Below are 19,787 nucleotides of genomic sequence, written 5' to 3' on the forward strand. Positions count from 1 at the left end.
CTACCTGGCTCAACACCCTCACTGCACTATGAATCCGAAGAGATACGTGGGATCTGTCTCCTACATCCCAGCCTTTTCCTCGAACCCTTAAGGTCTCCTCTGTCCCATCACACTGAGCTGAGCGGCTGTGCTCCCGCCCCAGCCCTCGCCATGCTGCCACCTCCAGGCCATCCTGCACCTACGGCATCCCAGCCGGGGCTTCGGATCCCCGGGCTCCTCCGGCCACACCCTTCCCAGAACACCCTAGCAGACACCTAATCTCCATCTGTCCTATGGCAACTGCCCCTGTCCTTCCCCTCTCTTCCCAGGGGACTGTCATCACTTACAAGGCCTTTCTCCAGAAGCACCAGCCTATCCTCTCAATCCTCACAGACGCTCACAGCCGGTAGGGCCCCCATTGTATAAATGAGAAAACAGGCCCAGAAAGGGAACGTGACTTGGCCAAAGTCACACAGCAAATGAGAGGCTGAGATGGGACCAGAACCCTACTCGGCTGCCTCTCTCCCTCCCACTGCATGGAGATGGCTGCTTTTGGTTGGGCCGATCTCGGCTACAGCTGGAGAGAAAACAGCCAACGGGTACATCGCCAGGGGCCTGTGTCCTCGCTGCACACCCATGCCTGCGCGTCCTTCTACGGGGCTCTCCATCTCTCTGGGTCCCCTGGACCTCCCCTAACCCAGAACAGTGAGGGCAAGCCCGGGAACCGGGGCGAAGGGCTGGGATGAATGGCCTGAGCGGTCCCCAAAGCGGAGCCAGGTGTTTGGAGAAGGCATGGAGGCAGCGGAGCAGGAGGGCAGGAAGAAAAGCATCAGACAGCAGTGGCGGGCTAAGTCTTCGTCCAGCAGAGGAAAATGTGGAGGCCGAGGCAAGGCTCTCTGAAGCAGTGGAGAGGAAACGGCGTCCAGAAGGCAGAGGCGGAAGAGACAGACCCATGGAGGTGAGAATCCAGCAACAGGCAGAGAGGTACCGGGAGCTGGGGTCCTGTGAGGGTGGCCCCACTGGGGCCGCAGAGGAGGCAGCCCCTTGGCTGGCTGTTCTGCAGGCACTGGCAGGTTCTGCTTGCTCCAGAAGCCCCTGTTAGGGCCCCCTTCCAGGCCACTCCCCAGCAAGACGCTGGCATCGCATTAGCTCACAGAGGCCAGAGGAAGCCCCCAGCCTGGGTCGGGCCTGCCTTGGGAGTTCTCTCTCCATGACCCTCCTCCCCGCAAGAAGCAGACATCATATCCCTCTGACATGGAGTCCAACCACCCTCGGGGGTGGAAATGGTGGCTGCCACTCGGGGGAGGTGACTTGCCCAGCATCACAAAGCTGGCTGGTGGCAGCGTCAGCCCTTGAGCCCTGCGTCCCCACACTCCTGACTCTCAGCCCTGGGCCGCTTCCCGCCACATCTGCTTTCCAGCCTGCCCTCAGAGAGGGGGCCCTGACGGGCAGTGGGAGCCCCGTGGGGTCTGTTACTTGAAGCAGAAGGAAGGCTTCCACACCTGAGCCTCGATCCCGACGTTCCGGGTGGAGAAGGAGGGCCTCGGGGCCTGCTTGGCCCGGGGAGACCAGGCCCTGGAGGGAGACACGGGGGAGATGTCGCTGCCGTAGGTAGGGCTCACGGCGGCGGGCTGGAGGCCGTCCTGGCCGGGGGCTGTGTAGAGGCCTGGCGAGGGGCGGGAGGGCCGAGGCAGGGCAGGTGACCGAGGGAGGGTCGCCTTGGGCAGGCTGGGCACCAGGTCCAGGGAGCTCGGCTTGACCGGCGAGGCGGCTCTAGGCGAGGCCTTGGCGGGCTCCTTGACGGGAGACAGGACGAAAAGGGAGGGCCTCAGTTGGTACGGCGGCTGCGACTGCTTGGTGGGCTCCGGGCGCAGGACCCCGTTCTCAGGCAGGTAGCCGTGGTAGAGGGAGGCAGGAGGGGTCCGCGCTGGGCTTCGGGACGCCACCCGGAGGCTGCCGGAGGAGTACTTCCAGGAGGAGGGCAGGGACATGGTGGGCGAAGGGCAGCGGGCCAGCTCGGTGGGGCCCGAGGACTCGATGACGTACTTCTCCATGCGGGACTGGCGGCGGGCATAGAGCTCGGCCCCTTTCCCCGAGGCCTCAGACAGGTTCTGGTTGGGTTTGGGCTTCGGCTTGGCCTGGATGCGCGGGGACTTGAGGCATGAGGCCCACTCCGGGAGGACGTTCTCGGCTCCAGTGGGGCTGTCCCTGTCCCTGGGTGCCGGCTCCTGCTGGAAGTTGGAGGCCTCGGCCCCCAGCGCGAAGGGCTCCTCCTCCGCGCCAGCCTCCCCCTGGTCCCTCTGCCTCCGCTTCTCATCAGCCGTCTGCACCAGGTCCAGCAGGTCTGGATTCGGAGTCACCTTGGGCTTCTCCACGAAGGTGAACATGGATTTCCGGCTGCCCCTCCGGGCCATAGACTCCTCCAAAATCCCTGTCTTGCTGGCGGGAGTCCCCTGGCCCTTCAGATGGGAAGGCTTGGGGTCAGAGCTGGGGTACAGGGCGGAGTAGGAGGGGGGAGACCTAACCCGGGAAGCCGGGGGAGCTGTGGACAAGGTCTCGGCATAAGTGGGGGGTGGGGTGAAGTTCCCAAAGGGGCGTCTCTCCAAGGCTGGGCTTCGCTGTGCCATGGGCCTCCTCTCCACCATGGGACTGTGAGACATTACGTGCCTCTGTGGCCGAGGGCTCCTGTCGGCCATGCCGGAGGACTGGGGAGCTGGGGCCTTCCCCCCCAGGTGCCGTCTCTCTACCATGGGGCTCTGCTCCATCTGGCCAGTGCTCCCTGGTGCCTGGACCCCAAAGGGCCTGGCCGTCCTGTTGACCACGGAGGGGGGCTTGGCCAGCGTGAGGTGGACCTCGCTGTATAACTTGGTAGGTGTGGTGGCCGCTGCCCGCCCGAGCGTCTCTTGTTCTGCTGGCACCGCTGTGGCGCTGGGCTGGACATCGATGAGCAGGGAGCTAGACATGAAATCCATGGCTGGGGGCCCGGAGCCGGAGATGGGAGCGGCTTCTCTGGGGAAGGCGCTGGTGGCGGTAGATGGAGGTGAGACCTTATCAATCAGGAGGGCGCTGGACCTCACCTCTGCAGCCAGCTCCTGGGGCTGCCCACCAGCACACAGGGTGCTGGGTTTGGAATCTGGCACGGTGTCATTTGGTGGGAGTTGTGCCTCTGGAGAATTCTGTGAGACGTTGGAAAGCGGCAGGCTCTGGGGGGTGACAGTGGCTGGCGGGTTCTGGTTGACATCGGTGGCTGGCAGGTTGTGGTTGCTAGTAGATGGGGGTGTGACGAGTGCGGCGCTGGGCGAGGCAAAGTTCTGGTTGATATCGGCAGCTGGGCTGTGGGTCTCGGCTGGAGGCGGTGTCGGTGGGCTCTTCTGGGTTTCTCGGTTCTGGGACAGGTGGAGCCCATTGGCCGTCAGCAGGGCGGCGTTCTCCTTTAAATACACCACCAGTGGCACCTCTTCCTCCTCACTGGCCACCTTCTCTAGGTGCCGCAGCAAGCTGGCTTCCTCTGAGCACCCCTCCATGCTGCGACCAGGGGCCCCTGCGGCAAGGCTCTGGCCGTCGGGGCTCCTGGGAGGGCCTGGCTCGGGGGGTGAGGTGGGGTTCAGGCGGAGCTCTGGGGCATGGCCCGTGGGGCTGGCAGGGGGCACCCTGAGGGACTCCTGGCTGGGCTTTGGTCCCCTCTGGCCGTGGCTCTCCAAGGTGAACTCGTTTACCCTCTGCCGGCGCCTGTTGAAGAGCTGGACACCTCGGGAGTTGGAGCTGGGAGGGGTGGTCAGCTGGGCTGCGATCTGCTGGCTCCTCGCCTTGGCCTCCTTCAGGTCCTTCTCAGTGAGGCTGGTGCTCCGGCCCAGTGCTGCGGGGAGGGACAGAGCCCCGGTTAGCAGTGGGAATGCCGAGTCACAGGGGTACCCAGACAGACAGGCAGACAGACAGACAGACAGTTGGTCATCCGTGACCCACCTGCAGATGATCTTTCCCTCCAGCATTTGATCTTTACTTAACTGTTTCCTGGAGTCCCCTCTCTTCATAAAGACCACTGACCCAGCCCTCACGGCCCAACCCAAATGCCAACCCCTGGATGAGACCCTCCCAGCTGCCTCACTGGGCGGAGGGAGACCGCCTCACCCCAGCGGTCCAGCCCCATTCCACCCCATGCATCTGCCTGCTCCTGTCTCACCAGGCTCTACCCTGCGGGCTTTCTTTCTGTCTCTTGAAAAGGCCAAGTGTGTTCCTGCCCCGGGGCCTTTGCACATGCTTTTCCTCTGTTTAGAATGATCTTTCCCAGGTGGAATTCCAGGTTGCTTCCTTCTTGCTATTCAGGGCTTACTTGAAGGTCACCTTCCTGGAGGGGCCTTCCTCTGTAATGAGCCCTCCCCTTTCCTAGCCCATCTCTGCTTTATGTCCTCATAACCCTCAACACGGTTCAGAATGATCTTCTCCACCTGTTTCCTTGTTTACTGTCTGCCCCCCAACCCGGAACCTGAACTCTAAGGGGGCATAGACCTTGCTTGACTTGTTCGGCACTCCCGCCCGGCCCCTGGGAGAGAGCGTGGCATAGAGTGGGCGCCCAGGGAACCTGACTGGACGCACGAATGAACCCCCAGGACGTTTCCTAGGTGCTTTTCTCAGGACACTGGACACCTTCGAATGCAGAGAACAGTCATCTGATACCACGAACACGAACACTAACACTCCCCTTTTAAGAATAGGCCATGCCGTCACATGATCTAAAAAAAGTTAAAAACATGAAAAAGTATAGTGTTCAAAAACAAAAAAAAAAACGTAGACAGTGAAAAGTGTCCCTCCCCCTGGGCGCCCCACACCACAGACCAGGTCATAGCTGCCATTAGCTTCTTCTACGTCCTTGCAGACTTTCCTCCCATTTTTATTTAAACACTCATTTTAAGATGCTCACAGTTTAATGTTATAAAAGTAATAAATGGGGCTGATTTCAGTGGCGACTATACTAGAACACTGCACTATTTCGTGTTATCCTCACAAGAACCCCGGGAGACAAGCACCACTCGCCCCTGTTTTACAGAAACGGAACATGAGGTCCACAGACGTGTGAATGGCTCAGCCAAAGTCACACTGCACAGGGCGGCGAAGCTGGGGTCAGCACCAGTTCTCCTTGGGTCCATGGCCATACTGGTTTCTAAAGGTCCACTTGGGACACACGGGGGAACACAGTCAGTAGGTTTCGGGGTTCAGTCTGGGGCTGGAGGCTGGGGCCTGAGGTCGGGGGTCAGGCTGGGGTCAGACCCCATCCTCTGTGAGTTCACTGCTGGCACACAGTCGGTGCTCAGCTTATGCTATGGAGCAGCGACCAAACAAATGGCTGCCCGAGCAAATGGGCTGGCGGACAGGTGGCTGGGACGGGCTGTGGCCAGGGTTAGCAGCTCACTCAGTGGCTGAGAAAATTCCTCCCCAGCCCCTGCTCCCACTGCGGGAAGCTAATTAGTTCTGGAGGAATCTGACCTTGCCCTTCCTCCTCCCTTCCCCTCATTAGCACTGGCCGTGACATGCTGAGTGAGCGTCCAGGGACAGTTTTCTAGGCATCCTGCCAGTGAGGCTCAGAATTCATAGACTCAGAGCTGGAAGGGCCCTTATGGAGGAGCAATGTCACTGCTACCCCCATTTTATAGATGAGGAAACTGAGGTCCAGAGCCTGGTGTTGGGCAGGGCTCCTGCTAGGGTCAGCAGGGAGGCCACGCAGAGCAGAAAGGCTGTGGCAGCAGTTTCACTGGGACCAGGCCCAGCGGCCACAGGCTGTCTGGCCCCAACCCCATTCTTTCCACCTCCCATCAGGACCTGCCCCCACCCCAACACCTGCTCCCACATGTCCAGGACAGTGAGAGCACACAGCCTATGCCATGTGCCCCCGACACCCACTCCCTCCTGGTAGGGCTCCTCTCCTGCCTGGATCACCTCACCGATGCAAGGTGACCAGTTTGGGGGGAGGTTAGAGGGGCCCCGAGAGGTTGCTCAGCTACGCAGTGTCCACCTCCTCTGCTCTGTGCAGAAACCGGGCCTCGTGGCCCAGATCTGGGCTCTGCCACTTGCTGGCTGGGTGACCTGGGCAAGTCACCGCACCTCTCGGAGCCCGTTTCCTTAACTGAGCAGGTGACAAAGCACTGGGAGGCTGCAGTGAGGTCACAGCTGCCGGGAGGCTCAGTGTCCTCAAGCCCAGGTTCATGGGCAGAGGGCTCACGCTGCCCGGGCATGAGGTGGGACTGGTGACCCCACTCTTCTCCCTGGAAGGGCTCAGACGTTCTTCTAGCAAAGGAGAAGCACTGCACAGGTTAGGGTCCCGAGAAAAGAGGTGGCCCTCTTAAGGTCACACAGCAAGCATTCCAGAATTCTGGGGGTGGGTAGGAGGCACTGTTGCCTTATACTACGGAACCTCAGCAACTCAGAAATGGCTGTCACATGGTCCAATTTCTGCGTCCCTAAAAGTGTGCCTCGGAGGGCACAACCTCTGATTACACACTCAGTGGACAGGGAGGTCACTACCCTGAGAGGGGCCTTCTACTTGTGAAGAGTCCTCAGCTATAAAGTTGTTCCTTACACTAACTTCTGCCCCCGAATGCCACCCAGAGAAAACGCTTCCTTTTCCCAACCTGACAGCCCTGCACGGATTCCCAGACACAAAGCGCATCCCCACGTGGCACAGCCAGGGGCAACACCCCAGCCCCACTGACAGGCCTCAGGACACACACGCAGCCAGTGCAGCGATCGCAGCGGACACCCACTGCGCTCGCCCTGTGCGCCCAGCCATGCGCTTCACGTGTGCGGTTCCATTTCATTCCCGTGACATCCCTATGAAGCATGAGCTATTATTATCTGCTTTTCAGTGATGAGAAAACAAAGGCTCAGCAAGGCAAAGTCAGCGGCCCAGGGTCACAGGGCCAGAAAGTAGTGCAACCGGCTCACCCCTGACCCAGGGAGCACCACACTTTCTGGCCAGCAGGTTCCCACAATGTGAGGCTCATAATCCAGAACTCCAAACGGCCCTGAACTTTTATCAGTCTCCCCCCACCCCCACCTTCTCTGCTTCAGTCCTATCCCCACACCCCACACTGGTTCTGAAGGCCATGGGTTTGGAAAACTCTCAAATGGCAGAGCGTGCAGGCCCTCGGGGGTAAGCTGGCCTGGGTGGCTCAGAGAGGGAACCGGTGCAGAGAGGGCGGTGGGGCCCCGACCTGGTCTGCTGGTCCCCAGCTAGACATGGAGCCTCCCCCAGGCTGCTGTTCTGAGACAGCAGGAACGTGGCCAAAGCGGCCAGGGGGTGAGAGAGCCTGCCTCTGAGGAAGCTCCGTGCCCTCTACCCCAGCCCACAGTGACTCCATGGAAAAGGAATTCATCAGGAGGTTTGAAGCAGACTGAGCTAGCAGTCTGGATGATTTCTGCCATCCTGCATGAACAAAGCTGAGGGGATGGGGCTGGGCCAACTATGGGCGCCCCAGAGTCCCCCACTGCAGGGCACCAGGGGAGACAGTTCCACCCAAAATTCCTCAGACTAGGGAACTGCCACCTCTGGCAATGCCCCAGGCAGGGGGGTCGAAAATCATGCTGTCTGGTGTCAGAGAGGCAGGAGGTGGCCAAGGGCTACAGGGGACAGGCACCTCGCCAAGCCCCCAACCTGTGCAAGCCCCCAGCCTGGTTACAGCCTGCACCTGTGCAAGTCACAGCACCCCCTCTTCTCTGAGCCTCTGCAGGGCCAGGCTGGGGTGCTGGCCCTGGAAAGCCCCAGACTGGACAATGGATCAGGAGCTCTGAAGACAGGCCTTCAGGAGAGGAAGGGGTGAGGGCAGGTGCAAGGAAGAGCTGCCTGAGGTGGTAAGGGAGCTGGGGAGACCAGGGTCCACCGGGGTTCAATCCCCAAGTTGGGGAGGGGGACAGGAAGCCCCGAGTACCGCCTTAGAATGAAGTTGCAATGGCTGCGGTCATTACTGAGCCCTCACTACGGCCCAGGTGCTGTGCAACACGCTTTATACTCATCATCTTCTTTAATCCTCCCAACAACCTCCAGAGATCATACTGTCATTCCTCTCAGAAATCCGTGCTCAGAGAGACCTGCCCAGGATCATACGACTTGCAAGTGGCAGAGCAAGCGGCAGAGCGGGGATTCAAAACTCAGAGTCTGGCTGCTGAGCCACATTTCTCAGCCACTCTGCCTCCCAGACCCTGACTCTGGAGGGAGGGGCACCGACAGAGGCTCCGGTGCTCCTGGACGATGGTCTGCAGAACCCTGTTTCCTCGCCTCATGATCAGTGCCCAGCAGCGCCCTCTCTCTCTCCTGCATCTTCAGCTGCCTGGAACAACTCATGCTTTCTCTCCCTTCTTCCTCTCAGGAGAAGAGCTGACAAACTCATTCATACTAAGGCAGAAATGACTGCTAGGACACAAAAGACTAGTGCAGTGGAAAGAATGTGTGCTGGGAGTCGGGAGACCTGAGTTCGAGCTGTGTTCAGGCAGGGACACGCCCTTCCTCCCACCCCATCGGCTCGGCAGGCAGCTGCCTGTTTTGCCCACCATCAGGCCTGTCTGGACGAAGGATCCGAAGGAGGGAGGTGGGGCAGGCAGGGGAAGGGAGGCCAGAGCAGAAGGTCAGGGCAGGGAGAGAATTCAAGGAAATGTTCCTTCACGTGGCTGCCGTCAATGGGAGTATCCAGGCCGGGGAAGGGTGGAGCGGGACAGGGAGCCAGAGGTAGGAATAGAGACTGGCTGGAAGCAGCCCGCTCTGGCCACTTGGGAGTCTTGGCAATGGGACAGGTAAACAGGCTGGGTAAACTGCCCCCCTAGTGGGGTCAGGAAGAAACCAATGGCTGGCCGCCGCACAACCTCTGGCTCAGCTGGGTGCAGGAAGATGAACTTGGCCTGAGTAATGGTCTGGCTACCTTGCCAGCCCCTGCCCTATATCCTCCCTGCTGAAAGGAGGAAATGACACAGCCTCCGTTCTCTGGGGAGTTCTCCATCCATGCCAAAGTCCTGGTGAGTGCAACCTGACTGAGTCCCGGCACACTGCCAGAGCTCCTCTCAGGAGGAGAATAATTCAGACTAAGGTGGGAAGGACTTCCAGGACATGAGAGATGCATAGGAACAAGAGTGGGGAGCCCCAGACCTAGCTCCAGCCTTGCCACCAACAAGGCCAGCAGAAGCCACCATAGGCCTCTCCTTGGATGCCCAGAGGGGAACTGAGACCAGAGAGGGATGCCATAGGCCCTAAGCCACACCCCCCAAATCACAAAGGCACCTCTGAGTGCTCATCTTACTCACTCCGGCTGAGTCTTCCCTTGCAGCCCAGTTTCCCCTTGGGTGCCGAGCCGGCCTTGGTTCTCCAAGCCTCTGGGAGAGGCAGCCAATCGCCTCACTGACAGAGAGGAAAATCCCACATCGACAGCAACGCGGAGGAGCTGGATCTGACTTCTCTCCTCCACGGATGACTCAGCCCAGCCTTTATCAGGAAAACTGATTTTGCAACAGCCTTTTAAATGGCCTCTCCGCCCCCAGCCTCTTCCCCCGCCAATCTACCCGCCCCACTCGGCCAGATTCATCCTCGTGCCTTTCTCCTGCCTCCCCAGGACACGGAGAACCAAGCAGCAAGCCCTCAGGGTGGCATTCAGAGCCCCTGACGTCAGGGCCTCCCGCCCGAGAGCTTGCTGGCCGCCCTGCTCCCAGCACACGCGGCAGCAGCAGTGGCCAGAGGGAGTCCAACGGCTTGTGGCTCCCACACCTGTGCCGCGAGCTCCTACCTCTGCTGTGGGGTTGGCACAGACACCTCCCCCGGAACGCTTCTTTGTCTCACATCCTTTCTGCGGGCCCCAGCCTTCCCACCCAACTCAGACGCCACCAGTCCTCCAAAAGCCTCCCCGGCACCCGTGAATCTGCGGCATTCGATTACCTCACCACTTTGCACATCGTTCGTTTTACTGAGAGTCACCCTTCAGGCTGTGCTCACGGCATGCCAGGCCCTGGCTGCGTTCACGGCAGTCCACCAGGTCAGCAGCCCCTCACCTCTGTGCTAGAGAAGAAGCAGCGAAGTGACCTGCCCAAGGGGGCACAGCTGGTCAGAGACGGAGCTGGGATTCAAACCCGTGGTGGCCCGGGGCCAAGTCCAGGGCCTATCCTGTGTGCCAGGCTGCTCTGCAGCAATCTGGGACTGAACCTAACTTCCCCCAGGAAGCTCGGGGGCAGGGACCTCCACACCTTCCCTGGTGCTCACGGAATAAGAATGAACCCCACGAGGATGACGACAGCCAACATGCAAGGAGCACCAGAGGCTGCCAAGCTCAGGGTTCAGCATGTATTTTCTCATCAATTCCTCACGGCAGCTCCTAAGGGAGGCTCCCTTACCTCCACGTGACAGGTGAGGAAAACGATGTCCGGGGACTTCGAGCACTCACCCCAGGTCCCGCAGCCAGCAAGGGGCAGGCGGAGTGTAGTTGGAACTGGGAGTCTGGCTGATCCCAAGCCTGGGCACCTCCTCCTCAAGAGCTCTGCCCACAAAGCACATACATTTCCCCACCCAGTGTCCCAGGCCCAGCTCCACTGCCACTTCCTCCAGGAAGCCCTTATCAATCCATTCAGACTTCTAGATCAGTGCTCCTCCCCTGCTGAACCTGGCCCAGGGGCTTCAGAGCAGGAAGGCTGGATGGCAGAGACAATAGGTTGGGAAAGCTCAGAAACCAAGGCTGGAAGGGAAGGAAGCCAGGCCTGGCCCAACTCCTGGTATCTCCCTGCTGACCGTGGGCTGAGATTAGGCAGAGCAGGATGGGTGGGTTGGGGGGACCTAAGACAAGGGCTCCCAAGTTGGCTGTGGCCTTGGCTGGCAGCCATCCCTATAGGCCACAAGCACTGCTCACTACTGGCCTAAACTTTAATCTACAACTAGATTTTCAGGGACTTGGAAATGGTGGTGCAGAAAGAGATGCAGGCTCAGCCCCAGGTGCACAGCAAGCTGGAAAAGGCTGGTTCACCGAGAGCCAAGTTCAGACCCAGAATCCCACCTCCCGGTCCAGCCCTGCTCAGGCTGCCCCCCGCCCCCGCCCCAAGCCCTCCCTAGCTGCTTCAGTTTCCACCACCCCAGCCCTGGGAGCCTTGGGAACACAGAACTACTGCCACACCCTCCCTTCCAGAGGAAACCCTTCACCCAGGTGACAACAAAGGTGGCAAACCAGGGCGGGGTAGTGATAGTCCCCCTAAACTGTGCCTCTGTCAGGGGTTGGGCTGGGCCTAGGCCATTTCTGGGTCCCCAGCCCCTGCCCCAGCCTGGGCCTGGCACACTCTGGGCCCTCTACAGAGATGTCGCTCCTCCCCTCGGCCCTCTGGCAGCTTGGACAGCAGCTGGTCTCCATCCTCAGCCGAGGCCATCACTGAGCAGGGGGTTCACGAGTGTGGACGAGATACATGGCTGTAGGACGAGCGCTCCCACAGTCCAAATCCGCCTGCATCCAGGGATCTGCATTCTAGATTCATCTGCATTCCAGGTCTGTGTAGACTCCACAGCAGGGATTAGTGGGTGGTTTGTGGGGACCGAGGGTGTCTCGGGGGTGGGGGGAGAAGGAGGGAGCAACACGTCTGTGGGCGAAGAGGGAGATGACCTAAGAGGCAGACTATTCCATTAGCCGCTGGGAGAATATAGAGCCCAAGGGCAAGAGGAATTGGGATGAGGCAATCTGGGAAGTATTCCTGGAGGGAGGGGCCTTTGCCCTCGGTCTTGAAAGACGGAGATGTGGGAGAAACCTGAAACCCTAAGAACATACGCGCCCCTGTGTTCACTGCAGCGTTGTTTACAATCGCCAAGATGTGGAAGCACCCCAAGGGTCCATCCGCAGATAAGTGGATAAGACAACTGCGGTACATTTACCGAATGAAATACTACTCAGCAACAAAAAAGAAAACTTTACCCTTTGTGACAGCACTGATCGGTGTGGAGTGCATTATGCTAAGTGAAATAAGCCAGCCAGAGAAAGACAGACACCATATGATCGCTCGTATGTGGAAACCAATGAGCAAACTGAACTAACCACCAAATAGAGACAGACGCATAGAGAGAGAGCAGGCGGAAAGCTCCAGGGTGGGGGCGCTGATGGGCGGAGGGAGTGAGCAAAAAAGGAAAAGAACTCAGGGGCACAGACAACAGTGCAGTGGCCGCGGAAGTGGGTGGTGTGGAAGTGGAAGAGTGTGTAAGGGGGATAACTGGTAATGGAAAAAAGATAATAAAAAACTATTAGGGAGAGAGAAAGGAAAAAAGGAGAAAGAAAAAAGAGGGGTAGGAGGGAAGGAAGAAAGAGACAGAGATGTGAAGGTATTCCAAGCAATGGGACGGCCCAGCAGAGGCTGGAAAGCTCCCCCGCCACCCCGCCCTACTCCCCTCCCCACACCCACCACACCCCACTTCAAGACCAGGTGGACAAAAAGGCACCCATCAGAGGAACACACCCGCTGGGCTTTCCCAGAGGCTGAGGGTGAATGGGCTGGTCCACGTGGAGTTCCAATGGGCCTCCGACATCTCCAGGCTCACGCCCAGAGTCCAGAGTCCCGGAGCACTGCGCTGTCTGCCTGGAGCCTCCGGGAGGGTTACATAACCGGCCCGCTCCCGGGACCACTGATTCAGCGGGGACCCTCCGCCGCCTCCACCTCCGCCTCCGCGGCCTTAGCCATCTGTCTCGACTGCTTCCCTCTTATAGAAGAGCCGCCCAGCAGCCAAAAGCGAAGGCCAGCGCCCTGTGGTAAATTCCCCACATTCCTTCCGCACAGAAAAATAAATAACCAGGGGGAAAAAACGCACGAGGAATGGTAATGACGTCCCAGGCAGGCTGGAGTCAGAGCGCGCAGCGGGGCACTGACAGCAGAGGGAGCCGGTCCAGGCAGAGGCTGTATCCCCCTGCCGCGCTGGGAGGGTCTCACGGGGGCGCCTGGACACACAGCCCGGCCCCCAACGCCCCTCCCAGTTCCTCCAGGCGGGGCTCACTCTCGGGGTCTCAGGCTCCCGGGCATCTGCCAGAGAAGGCCTGGGAACAGGTGGCCTTGGTAGGCAAACTTGTCAGAGGCCAGGTGCACTTCCCTTTTGTTACTCAGGTTGCTTCTTATGTTCCCGGCATTCGGTTTCAGCATTATCATTATTTTATTAGGTTGTTTTGTTTTATTTCGCAATCTGTGACCTGAGAGCAGTGTTATGCCCATCGTACAGATGAGGGAACCGGGGCTCAGCAAGGTTTTGTGAGCCACGGAATTTATCTCAACCTCCAGCCGTTTGCGGGCTTTGCTCCTGCGTCTCACTTCCACATTCATTCAGCCGGCCTGCCTTCCCACCTCCCAGCCAGCCAGCCCTCCTTTACCAAACCCAGCCGGGGGTGAGGCCTGTTCCCAAGGCATCCTGTGCAGCCTTTAGTAAATCATCCCTCTCTCTGAGTCCCACCTTCCTCGTCAGTAACACAAGATGATATCTGCCTACCAGGTCCACTGCTGAGCCAATGAGACGCAGAAACGATTTCTCTAGTAGATAGCACTGTGCACACCTGAGGGGGATTTGACTTAGCCTTCTGCACAAACACGCCTCTGTGGAAGTCCACCAGGCTGGGGCTCTGCCTGCCTCCCTCGCTTCGGCAGCCCTCTGTGGGGCTGGCCTCTCTCCGGCTCAGCCCCAACCAGCCCAGCCCAACTGCCGCCACCCTCACTCCCTCACCCCCCAGAATGCCCTCTGCAACGGGACCCCAGCGTCAGTGTCTAGCCAGTGTGCTGTACTGGCTTGAGAGACCAGGGTTTGAATCCCAGGTCTGCCTCTTGCTAGATGTGAGTGCCCAGGTCTAAGACTCCTGGGAGGGAAGGAACAGCCGAGGTTGGCCGCCATCACGGGGTACACAGCCTTGCAGCCATGTACCAATTACCAGGCCTGCCTGGCTCTCCTCCAGCAGGAGAAGCCTGTGCCACAGAAGAGGCCGAATCATCCAGCCCTGCCTTCCCCTTGTCCCTCAAACTGCAAAGGAAGACTGGGGGCCTGAGATTTGGTTCCAGTGTGCGTCCTGTCACACGTGGGGTGACACACTGGACTCATTCCTGACCCTCTCTGAGCTTCAGTCTGTTTGTTCTCAGAGGGGGCTGGCCTGGACCCTCGATTCCTAGAGGATGATGCCCCCACACCTCTAGTGGAAGTGAAAGGGTTTAGGTGATACCCTGATCATCAAAATCTTAATAGTTACGGAAACTGCGCAAGCGTATTGGGAAAGGAGCATCATGAACACACCAATCCTGCAGAAGGCATATTACTGCTCAGGGCGAGGTGAAAGTGGACATATCAGTGACAACAGTTAGACAGACAGCCCAAAGAACGTAAGTGAGTGAGGGGGTGCAGGGACCCATTCATTCAACCCACATTTATTGCACACCAACCTCGGGCCAGGCGCTGTTCACAGCCACGAAGAGGAGCGGCCTGCATTCTAGTAGGGGAGCAAGATGAACGGGCAAGCAACTAGACAAGTCAGTCAGGTGGTAAACGCTACAGAGAAAAGTAAAGCAGGGACGGACAGGAGATAAATGGAGGAGTGGTGTGCGAAGGTAAATGTGATCACCGAAGTAGGCATCCCTGAGAAGTCACATCAGGTAAAGGAGTGAGCAGGGCGAGGGAATGAATGGAGCACGTACATGTCCTAGGGAAAGAGACCAGGCAGAGGGAAGAGCTGGTGCTAAGGCCCCATGGCGGGGGTGGCTGGTGCCCGGAAGCTTTGAGGATGGCGTATGCCACGTGGCAGTGGGCCACAAATGGGGGAAACGGGTTCTCTCATGGCCCTTCTCCCTCTGCCCTTTGAGGTCTCAGAGACCCCTGCATTGCTGTCATTTGTACACACACACACCCTGCAACACGCACATGTGCTCACCAGCTTCTCAAGGCTGGCGAGAGCCTGGCGGGCAGCAGCGCACCTCCCCCTGCACACACACCCACACACAGAGGTGCTGCTCATTTCACACCTGCACTGCCTGAAGTAGAGTGTGCGCATGCACACCCAGAGAAGCCAGAACCCACACACGAATGTGCACACACTGAGCACCCACAGGTACGCACGTGGAGGCACACAGGTACTCAGGCGGCAGACTGGCACGGAGGTGCCTGCAGCAAGGACACACCGTGTGGGCGGGCACAGGTGTCTCCCTCCGGCCAGACTGCCCCGTCTCCAGGGAAGGGAATCGCCCAGCAGCCCCTGCCTGGAGGGCGCATGTTACCGGAGAATGGTTAAGTGCTCCACGGTGCAGTTTCAAATTCACTTCTCCAGCATCTCTGTGCCTCAGTCATGGTTTCTCCTTTCCAGGGGTAGGTTAGAACCTGCCACCTGGTGCTCCAATGTCCCAGGGATCCTGTTCCTGTGGAGACTGTCCCCTTTCTACCACTACTGCAGTTAATGGGAAGGGCCCTGTAAAATGTGTGACACAGCACACACATGTTATCAGCTGCCACCAGCATCCTTGCTCACAGCAGTCATCCCCGTCCCGGCTGCATCCCTTCAGGCTGCTCCGGGCAGCTGGAGAGTGGGAGGAAAGGGCGAGCTGGGCGTGCAGGCCTGGCTTTCGGTCTCCAGCTCCCTGTGAGGCCTCGGGCAAGGACTGTTCCTGACCCAGCTCAGAAACCTGCGGAGCTCCGGAACCTGTCAGGGAGTGTGTCCAACGTGCAGATTCCTGGGCTCCACCCCAGACCCAGGACCACAGAATACGCATGTAAACAGCCTCCCTGAAGGCTTTAGAGCCCATGATTTTATAAATGTGTTTATAAGCAGGTGAACGTGTAAGAAATGCATAATGCTAAAAAATACACTTAAGAAAATACAGTGTCCAGCAGGAGTAAGGCCTGCGTGAGTGTGGTTGGTGGGTGTAATAATATGGGTGTAAAAATTTATGGTCTTAATTTGAACATTTCACCTAAACTGTCATATGGTGTGCTTGAGTGTGATGTTGTCATGAATGACACGCTTATGATTTTGTAACAAAAGAGTTTGTCATAAAAAAGGGGCGTTATTTGTGCTGGACCCCGTATATTTATACACAGAAATATATATACTAATTATATACCATCCCTGGAATATGCACAACATTTTTATATAGTTTCCCTGGCACCGTCACACCCGTCAGAGGCAGAAACAGAGCAGGGATTGCCGCACTATCTGACGGACCAGAAGATGGACGCGAGAAAGGCCAAGGGGATCTCACAGAGCTCAGGTCTTTGGCTCAGCCTCAAGAGAGGTGCCACCTGGGGGCTTGTCACCTCCTCCCATAAGATTCTGACCTCCCGCCCACACTGTAGTATCCTTTCACTCCAGGTTTACAAAAACCCTGGACACACACCACCTCTTCAATAACTCAAAGTTCACAGCGCATGGGACCACCTCAGCCGGTCAGTGTCCTTCCAGTCCTGGGGAGGTCCCCTCACTGGGCAGGGCAGGGGCTTCCCGAGGCCCCAGCACTCCACATGCCACTGGACCTGAAATGGTCCTTCTGTTCGAACCACCCTGAGTTCACGTCCCAGCTGAGCCGACCACTGGCGATGGTGACCCTCAGCAAGCCCTGACATGCTGAGCCTCAGTTTCCTCTTCTGTAAAAGAGTCTCCTAAATTCCACCCTGCAGGGCGATTGTGAGGAGTAGGTCGCGCAGGTGCCAAGTACCTGGCCTCAGGCCTGGCGCATGCCCTTCTGGGAGGATGGAACACTACCGGCTGGCAGGCTAAGGTGTGAGCCCCTGGAAGGCGGGGATTCTGTCTCAGCCATCAGCGTCCCCACGCCTACCGCATGCAGCACGTGAGCAATAAGAACGTGCTGACCAATGAAGAAGTGGCATCGCCAAAGCAGCTCTCTGCTAGTCCTAGCTCGCTGTTGTGCTTCACAGTCCATCTCCCAGTTCAGGGGGCCCGAGGCCCTGAGTGGGAACAGCCAGGCCAGAAGGGATGACTTATGGTTCCTGGGAAGTGCCCTCCACCTGCCAAGGCAGGGAGGAAGGGAGGGCCATGTCCCAGGAGCCCTGAATGTAATCCTGTTGACTCAGAAGCATAAATAATGCACTAGCGTGTTCTCTGCTCGCCACTCTGTCACGCTAAGAATAGCACCGGCTACCCTTTCAGGGATTCCACGGGCAAGACAGCAGGACCTCAAGATGGGGACACGCAGGGAGAGACATTGCTGGGCTGTGGCCCGGCAAGCACCCTCCCTCCCTCCAGACATGTCTTTCCAAACCCACGGACAGAGGACCCTGGAGGTCAGAGCTGAAAGGCTTGCCAAGGCTCCTGGCCAGGAGCTCTCAAAGGGTGAGGGAGAGGCCTGAGAAGCCGGGTTGCCCCCCTTCCTCCGCCAGAGCTGCTTTATCCTTCCTCCTCCCTTCTGATTCCCAGTCTATTAAAGCGCAGTCCTCTGACCTGACCCCCCCACCCTCCTCCTCCTGCTCCCTCATCGTGTGATGGATAAATACAGAGTGGCTGCTTCCCCTCTTCCGCGTTTCCTACATATAACTTCAGAGAGGGGAGATTCTCTAGCTTTGGATGTTAGGTTTTTTTTCTCAGTGTAAAAATGACTGATCTAGAACAGTGCCTCTCATGTTGTCACGGACATAGTAGTTACTCAGGTGTTCTTGAACTGCACGTTCCGATTCGGGAAGTCTGGGGTTGGGCCTGAGAGCCTGCATTTCTGAGAAGCTTCTGGGTGATGCTGAAATTGCCTCCAGCGGCCATACACTGAGTATAGAAAAACTAGAGTATTTCTCTATAAAACAGCGGGAGACACCAAGGCCCCAGTGAGAAAAGGGGATGTGACGAGAGCACATAGCGGAGCGGGACTCAGAACCCAGGCCTCCTGACTCCTGCAAGGGCTTGGTCCTGGGGGCTCCAGGCTGGACGGAAGGTGTCTGAAGTGGGAAAAGGCACCCTCAGCATAAGGCAGCAATTATAGGCCAAGGGAGTTAGTTCAGGGGCAGGTCTTTATTCAACCGAAAGCCTAACCTGCTGGCTCCACAGGCTCCCACAAGGAGTGAAAGGAAATAAAATTGGCCTGAACAGAGGCACTCAGCCTGAGTGACTGTGGCCTCCTGCCCAAGAGCACAGCCTCGCCTGCTTGCATTTGAGGACTGACGGACCCACACCCTTCTGGAAGGCAGGGTGCAACAGGCGACTATTAAAACATGAACGCTCATGGAGAGGAAGAGATGGCCCAGCGCTGTGCGGTCAGTCATCGGTGCAGCGTCGGGGGGAGGGCAGAGGGGCCTGCTGGCGGCTCTGTCAGTATGGACATCTGAGGGAAAGAAGGAAAGAAAGGAGGCAAGACCAGCCTCCCAAACCAGCAGGAGGAACTGCTCCTCCTTCCGAGGACCAGCCTCAAACCCCTTTGCAGTCTCCAGGTCCCGTGGACGCCCCACTGCCCCTCCCCGGTGCCGCAGCTCCCCTCAGGGTGCTCCAGCCTCCAGCCACGCTGGCCCTCCTCCAAGTGCTCCGACGGGGGCCACACACCTCTCACCTCCGCACCTCTCACCTCCGCTGAGCACTGCTGCTGCTCTTGCCCGGGGCCCTTCCCCCCTCACCCCCCTGGCGTCCCTTTCTGACCATACTTTGCATCCTTCAGGACTGTCTGCAGGCCTAGGGAGCACCTGTCTGCCCTGGGGGTCACATTCCTGTGCCCCAGCACCCTCTGCCTCTCCTCCAGACTCTCCTCAGGTTTGCAATTCCATCATTATTTGTTTTAGCACCAGTCTGCCCTGTCGGATGGTCAGCAGCCCCCATAGGGCAGGGACCTAGGTCATCATTTCTCTGCTATCGCTACCCCCACGCCACAGCTGGGGCTCAATAAATATTTGCTGACTGAATGAAGGAATAAAGGAACGAAAACACGGCTCACACTCCTACCACAAAGCCTTCACCCCCGTGCTTCCCGGTGATGTCGCCTCCTCCCGAGAAGTGGTGCAGGACTGGGGTTTGCCAGATTAGCTGGGCGTGCAGCCCTCTGCCCTGCTACACTCCCGCCGAGTGGCCTTTCGGTCACAAGACCTCCCTGAATGGGGTCTCCCGCACTGTCGGTCAGGTCTGCATGAGAGGTGCATCTGACAAAGCCTCTGAAAGCTGTAAGGAGCTTTAACCGGCAGCATCACTCTGTCCTTGCTTGAGGCTCAGAGGGGGAAAGGGTCTCTCATCCAAGGCCACACAGCCAGTGTGTGGTGATGCCAGACGCCCTCCACTCCAGCACAGCTTAAAGCCAACAGCTGAGCTTCAGGCCCACCCAGGCTCAGTGAGGGCACCATCTGCCTGGAGGCTGGGCAGGGGTGGAGAAGGGAGAGGAGAGGGTGGCTGCGAGCGTTCAGCCTCAGGCCCAGAGCCAGGGCGGGGTGGGCGGGGCCCCCAGCAGGAGCCCTGAGTGGGACCTGGCAGCTGGGCACGGGGGAGCCAACTGGCACCGGCTGGGTGGTAGCATGCTTGCTCCCCATGCGCGTGACATTCTATTTTTTAATCAGCACCCTTCCCATCCCCCAACTCCAAGTGTCCTCCCAAAGGGCCCCATAGCAGGAGTTGAGTCTTGGCTGAGACCAGCGCTGCCTTGGGGATGGGTGGTAGGGTCCACGAGTCCCACTGCCCACGGTGCCCACAAGTACTAAGCAGCCCAGGGGCAGGACAGGAGACCGAGGGTAAAAGGGCATCTTCTGCTTGTGACCTTGGGCCTGTCCCTGGACTCTCTGACCTCAGTCTCCCCATCTGTCCAGTGACGGGAGGCACGCCAGACTCCACGGGAGTCCACAACAACTCAGGCTCTCGGGATCCACTCCAGTCCCGTAACAAAAACGATGC

General features: G+C 58.6%; 1 protein-coding gene across 2 annotated transcripts in view; it reads right to left on the reverse strand.

The window, feature by feature from the left end:
* SYNPO (synaptopodin) overlaps positions 1-19,787 on the reverse strand; it is a 35,965-nt gene that overhangs the window by 5,844 nt on the left and 10,334 nt on the right. Inside the window, exon 2 of one of the 2 annotated variants that reach the window (XM_045820350.1) lies at positions 1,482-3,835. In XM_045820350.1, coding sequence (XP_045676306.1) covers positions 1,482-3,835 — 2,354 coding nt within the window. Of the gene's footprint in view, positions 1-1,481; positions 3,836-19,787 lie in introns of those variants that run through there. The other variant, XR_006783545.1, reaches the window with a different exon arrangement.

The sequence above is a fragment of the Phyllostomus hastatus genome, unplaced genomic scaffold, assembly GCF_019186645.2.
Source record: "Phyllostomus hastatus isolate PE091 unplaced genomic scaffold, TTU_PhHast_1.1 phas_contig_150, whole genome shotgun sequence".
Taxonomy (NCBI): Eukaryota; Metazoa; Chordata; class Mammalia; order Chiroptera; family Phyllostomidae; genus Phyllostomus; species Phyllostomus hastatus.